Source organism: Myotis davidii, unplaced genomic scaffold (genome assembly GCF_000327345.1).
Source record: "Myotis davidii unplaced genomic scaffold, ASM32734v1 scaffold217, whole genome shotgun sequence".
NCBI classification, from domain to species: Eukaryota; Metazoa; Chordata; class Mammalia; order Chiroptera; family Vespertilionidae; genus Myotis; species Myotis davidii.
In genome coordinates, this window is record NW_006290034.1 from 8,510,730 (window position 1) to 8,516,005 (window position 5,276).

General features: G+C 44.4%; 1 protein-coding gene across 1 annotated transcript in view; it reads right to left on the reverse strand.

Annotated features, from left to right (window-relative positions):
• The window catches only part of TSPAN2 (tetraspanin 2), a 20,086-nt gene that overhangs the window by 3,063 nt on the left and 11,747 nt on the right, over positions 1–5,276 (reverse strand). The window contains exons 3-5 of the mRNA XM_015563467.1: positions 4,102–4,176; positions 2,735–2,833; positions 809–880 (exon numbers count right to left, since the gene is read on the reverse strand). Coding sequence (XP_015418953.1) covers positions 809–880; positions 2,735–2,833; positions 4,102–4,176 — 246 coding nt within the window. The remainder of the gene's footprint in view (positions 1–808; positions 881–2,734; positions 2,834–4,101; positions 4,177–5,276) is intronic.

The following is a 5,276-nucleotide window of genomic DNA, read 5'->3' on the forward strand; positions in this document are numbered from 1 at the left end:
TACATTCCTTTGCACTTAGAGGAAGCACTTTACAGTTTCTCTTTGGCATATCTGAATTGTCAGCATCACTACTCTTGCCATTTGAGGCCATTATTGAGTAAAATAAGGGTGACTTGAACACAAGCACTGTGACACTGTGACGGTCGATCTGATAACTGAGAGGGCTACTAAGTGATTGAAGGGCAGGTAGCGTGTACAGCGTGAAAAGGACCATGTGTTTTTCAAAGAGTTTTCAGAACCTGGCATAGTTCTGACACACAGCACTTAACAGTGAAGCATATATCAGGGCCGGGCCTCCCATGGAGAGGTGAGGGTAGCACCTTGGGTGTGTACCTTTGGCCCTGGTGAGCTGAAATTGTTGTTGTTGTTAATCCTCACCCGAGGATATTTTTCCATTGATTTTTAGAGAGTGGGAAGGAGGGAGAGAGACACAGAGAGAGAAACATTGATGTGAGAGACACATCAATTTGGTTGCCTCCTGCACATGCTCAGGGCTGGGGATTGAGCCTGCAACTGAGGTACATGCCCTTGACAGGAATCAAACCTGGGACCCTTCAGTCCACGGGCCAACACTCCATCCACTGAGCCAAACTGGCTAGGGCCCTGGTGAGCTTAATTAATGCCAGAGAATCTGCATCATGCCCCAGGGTCCCGGGAGACGGGGACTCCGCACTGCTCCCCTGACGCTACAAAGAATAAAGCCAAGGCCCGGAAGGCACAGGGAGAGGGCCTCCGAGAATGAGTCTCCACGCAGAGGCGGGGCCATCTTCCACTCCAGGCAGGAGAGGACCCTGCTGGACGCGCTTACCTTGTGTCCCAGAAGCTCCTTTGGGCATGTGGGTTGGACCTGTTCAGAACTTTCTTTTCCGCAGCACTGAAACTAGAGTCAGAAAAGAGCTTTAGGACCGGGACGGGGAGCAGCAGCTGCACTCTGGGCGCCACTGCTAAGGACCGGGTGCAGCAGCAGCACAGCAGCAACAAGGCCCTGTCACCGCACCCTGGAAAGAGCGGAGCCCCATAATTGTGCAGGCAGAACAAGAAAGTGACTTCTCTAAAGTTGGCTGAGTTTTATGATGGGAAGTGACTCAAGTCAACCCAAACAGGGCACGGAGTTAATTTCAGTGTCTGTGAACTGCTGTTTTTTAGACAGGAGGTGGGCCTTCAGATTTTTCTCTCTCAGCCTGGGGGTAATTTAACCTGCCGGGTGGCTGAAGTTTTATGAGCTTCGGGAAGGGCTCCTTCACTGGGGACAGTCTGGGACGGAGCAGAAGAGTGGCCACAGTGAACTCCCGGGGCTACAAGATCAGGGCTTGAGACTGGCCAGCACACAGGTGTCCTGCCCTGGGGCTGGCCCTTCAAAGACAAAGGAACCTGTGTGCAGGCAGGTCCTGGGGGAGGGGAGGCTGAACAGGATAAATCTGGGCACCTTCCAGGTCATTCCCATGACAGACAAGAACTGGGCGTCCTGAAAACACCTGGCCCAGAGGCATCACTCCGTCTCTGTGTCACGGTGGTTAGGTCCACGGGACCCTGTGAGCCTCCCCTCATGACGGCGTGTAGCCCCGAGCTGGGCACAGGGGCAGGTCTTCCCAGAAGAAAAGGAGCCTGCTCTGTCAGGTGCCCCTTTATTTACAAACGAGGGAGCCGAGTATCAGGGAGGAAGGAACTTGCTCGAGGTCACAGAGCTGCAGCTAAGAATGACCTTTTCTGACCTGAAGGTCATGGTTGTCTCTGTTACACCACAATGCCACCCTTGGAGAGAAGCTGATGTGTATTTGGGCTGCTTTCTGGGCATTCTTATTTGTGCTCTTTTGTCTCTTTGGGACACATGTCCTGACTTCCTCTCATGAACTCTCTGTTGGGCCTCTTCCTCTATTGCAGTGGTTCTCAACCGTTTGGCCCTTTAAATACAGTTCCTCATGTTGTGACCCAACCATAAAATTATTTTCATTGCTACTTCATAACTGTAATGTTGCTACTGTTATGAATCGTAATGTAAATATCTGATATGCAGGATGGTCTTAGGTGACCCCTGTGAAAGGGTCATTCGAACGCCAAAGGGGTCACGACCCACAGGTTGAGAACCACTGCTCTACCGGATTCTCTGCATGTGAACTTGGCTCCCATGAGGGCAGAAATACAGTGTTGCTACTGCACTTGGCCTCATTGGATTTACTCTTGTTTATTTATTGATTGAGATTTACCAAAAAGAAAGTTTTATTTCTTTCTAAGTGTTTTAAAAATTAGGCCTATACAACCTAATTATATAGTAGAACCCATTATATAAAAGCCAAATAAAACTTACAACAACTCTGGAAAACATAAAAAATATAGTTTTTTGCTATTATATTTGCCAGTCTTTGTGAATTAAAGCTGCTTGCTTAAATATCATGGCAAATAATGAATAAATATGCAAATAATGTATATACTATGATATGAATTCCTGAACATCTCTTTAGGTTGGGAAAATAGCATGAGGAAATATTTAGTAAGAAACTCTAGATATAGGAAAATTCTTTATGGATGTTTTCCAACAGTAAACTTACACTACTAGTATATGTATATATATTTGTACATAGAAATACATGTACACATATATATATTATAACATGTAATTTATAAAACATATGCAATATCACATGCATCTTATTTTTAATCCAGATGATCAGAAAGAACCTGGCTTGTGCGTCATCTTTAGAAGATGCGATTTTAAGGAAGAAGTTAAGTTACTTACTGCTGAGTGGAAGGTAATGAGAGTCCCGTTTCCCCTTCCCCTGTCTTTAAGGTAATCGTTATAAGCCTCTTCATACATGGTCTGAACATGTCGGATAGCCTGAAAAGTGCCAGGAAAACCGAGGGGATGGTGAGTGGGAAGTTTCAAACGTTCTCCTTTCATCAAGGAATACCCCCTCTTCCTTGCCCTTCAAAAATATGACCTTTCCATATGTTTACCTGTATTTTTAAGATAATGCTGCATATATGGAACAGATGATAGGTTCTGGAGTTTCTAAGCAACTTTTGACGATGGAAGGATAGACTAATCAAGAATAATTTTCATAGACTAGAAAAGATTTCTTACAGTGGAGGGTCTCGAACCTGAATGGACATCAGCATCAACTGGATGCCAGCCTTCTAGGCCGCCCAGGCGATTGTGATGCATGGCCAGGTCAGGACCTATGCTGCTTGGTACCCCCCTGGTAAAAGTACTCAAATCTTTTCATGACATGGTTTCAAAGGTTTATGACCAGGGAAACCTGTCAGCATTCAAATATCACACAATATTCAGAGAACAATTTTTTCTAGTATGAAGGCCTGGGATCCCAAATCCACAGAAATCTCAAAAAATCATAAGACCAATTCCTTTACTTACTAACATAACCAGCTACCTTAGGAAAATGCCAAACAAGGTGATATTTATTTATTATACATGTTTACCATTTTTTAAAATCTAAAATAATTTCATAAACACCAGAGTGACAGCCTGTGAGTTTATGTGAAATATAGTAAACTTAAGATTCCATTCTTGTTCCTGTCCCTTTTCACTCCTCTCTTTACCACAGTGTGTTTTAATCTCCTAAAAGGCCACTTCCTCTGTGGGCTCTCCCGATGGCCGTTCTGGACACCTACAGTCTGAGCACAAATCTAAATAAATTGGCTTCACTGGCTCACAGCGGTCAGCGTTAGTTTTTGAGGGTGTCCTGGCTCCCGTCCAGGCCAAGCCCTAAGGACAAAGATGGTTACAAGGGATGAGAATGCACATTCTCCCCGAACCCTCTTCCTTATGTCTGCCATCTGACCCCTATTCCATTTCAAACAGGATAATCTTATATTGTTGATCCTTTAAGAAAATCATAGACCCCTTTATAAATCTAATGAAAGTTATGACCTATTTCCCCCCAAAAATGTGTGCACATATGTGCTGCACACTCATATGCTCAGCTCCAAACAATACTTCCAGGTTAAAGAGTTCTGCATAAACAGTATTTGTGGGGATTATTTGGTTTTGTAATATCACTGTGGGTATCACTGTCCTCATTTCCTTTGCCATAACAAGAACACTTTAACCATTATGAAAAGAAACTGTAAGTCCGTTTTACTTACTATATCCTTGCCTATGAAAGCAAACACTCCAGTGGTTACTTCAGCAGCAAATATCACCAGCAGGCAGGTGAAAAACTGCAAAGAGAAGATACTAACTTCACTAATTCAGTAACTTTTCAATGTATCTAGCCTCTTTGATTCTAGTTCCACTTGAAAACCATTAGGCAAAGTTATTACTTTGAATTGATATAGCAAGAAGCATTTGCTCCGCAGTGCCCTTGTAGTTCATTCGTTCGTTCATTCATTCATTCATTACTTCATTCATGTAGCAATTGTTTATTGAGCATTTATTCTGTGCCAGGCACTGTCCTTGGTGCTGGGTGTGCAGTGGTGCATAACTAAGATCCTCATGCCTCTGCTATCATGGACCTCATATTAGGAAGGAGAAGAGATGATAAATGAGTAAAGCAATAAAAGTTGAGTAAGATAATTTCAGATAGCGATATAGAAATCCCACCACCTGTGTTCAGTGAGCACTCGGTAGACAAAAGAGGTTCTGTAAAAACATAAGAGAGGCAGTAGAGAGGGACTGGTGGGGCCTGGCTTTGGGGAAGGTGTGACCTGAGACTGCAGTCTGGAAGCTTTTTTGAGGAGGTGGCGGTGGAGGTGGAGGTGCCCTGGACAGATTTCTGTTCCAGCCTATTGGGTCTGCTCGGATCTAACTAAGCTCAGTGATGAACAAGAGAGAGAGATGCTTGGCAGGGGAAAGAGAGAGAATGGAGGGTAAGGAAATGAGTTAGACATTTTACATCGCAAAAATCAACGACTGCAATGAGCAAGGACAAGCGGCCTAATACACCTGCTGTGTCTGACGCCTTGTGGAGAAATAGAAACACTTCTCTTCCTGCCCGGCTTCTCCCTTCTCCCTGCTTCTCTTAGGCCACGGTGGCATTGGCTGCGTAGCAGTTAACAGCAATTATTCCATGTTTTAAAAGACACAGGCTGCTTGTTAAAATGAGCCACAAGAGGGGTGTCTGGTGAAGGTATTGCTCTCAAATGGCAATGCTTCTCCTGTAGATAACAGCCCTTCCCTGGCTATTGGAACCTGTTAGCTGCCTCACTTGCTATGAAACAGTATTTTTTTTAAAGAACAATCATAATTGCCCCTTTTAATTACTAGATACTTTTCCTCCCCAAACATCTTTACACTAATGACCTCACTCCCCCCCCCCCCC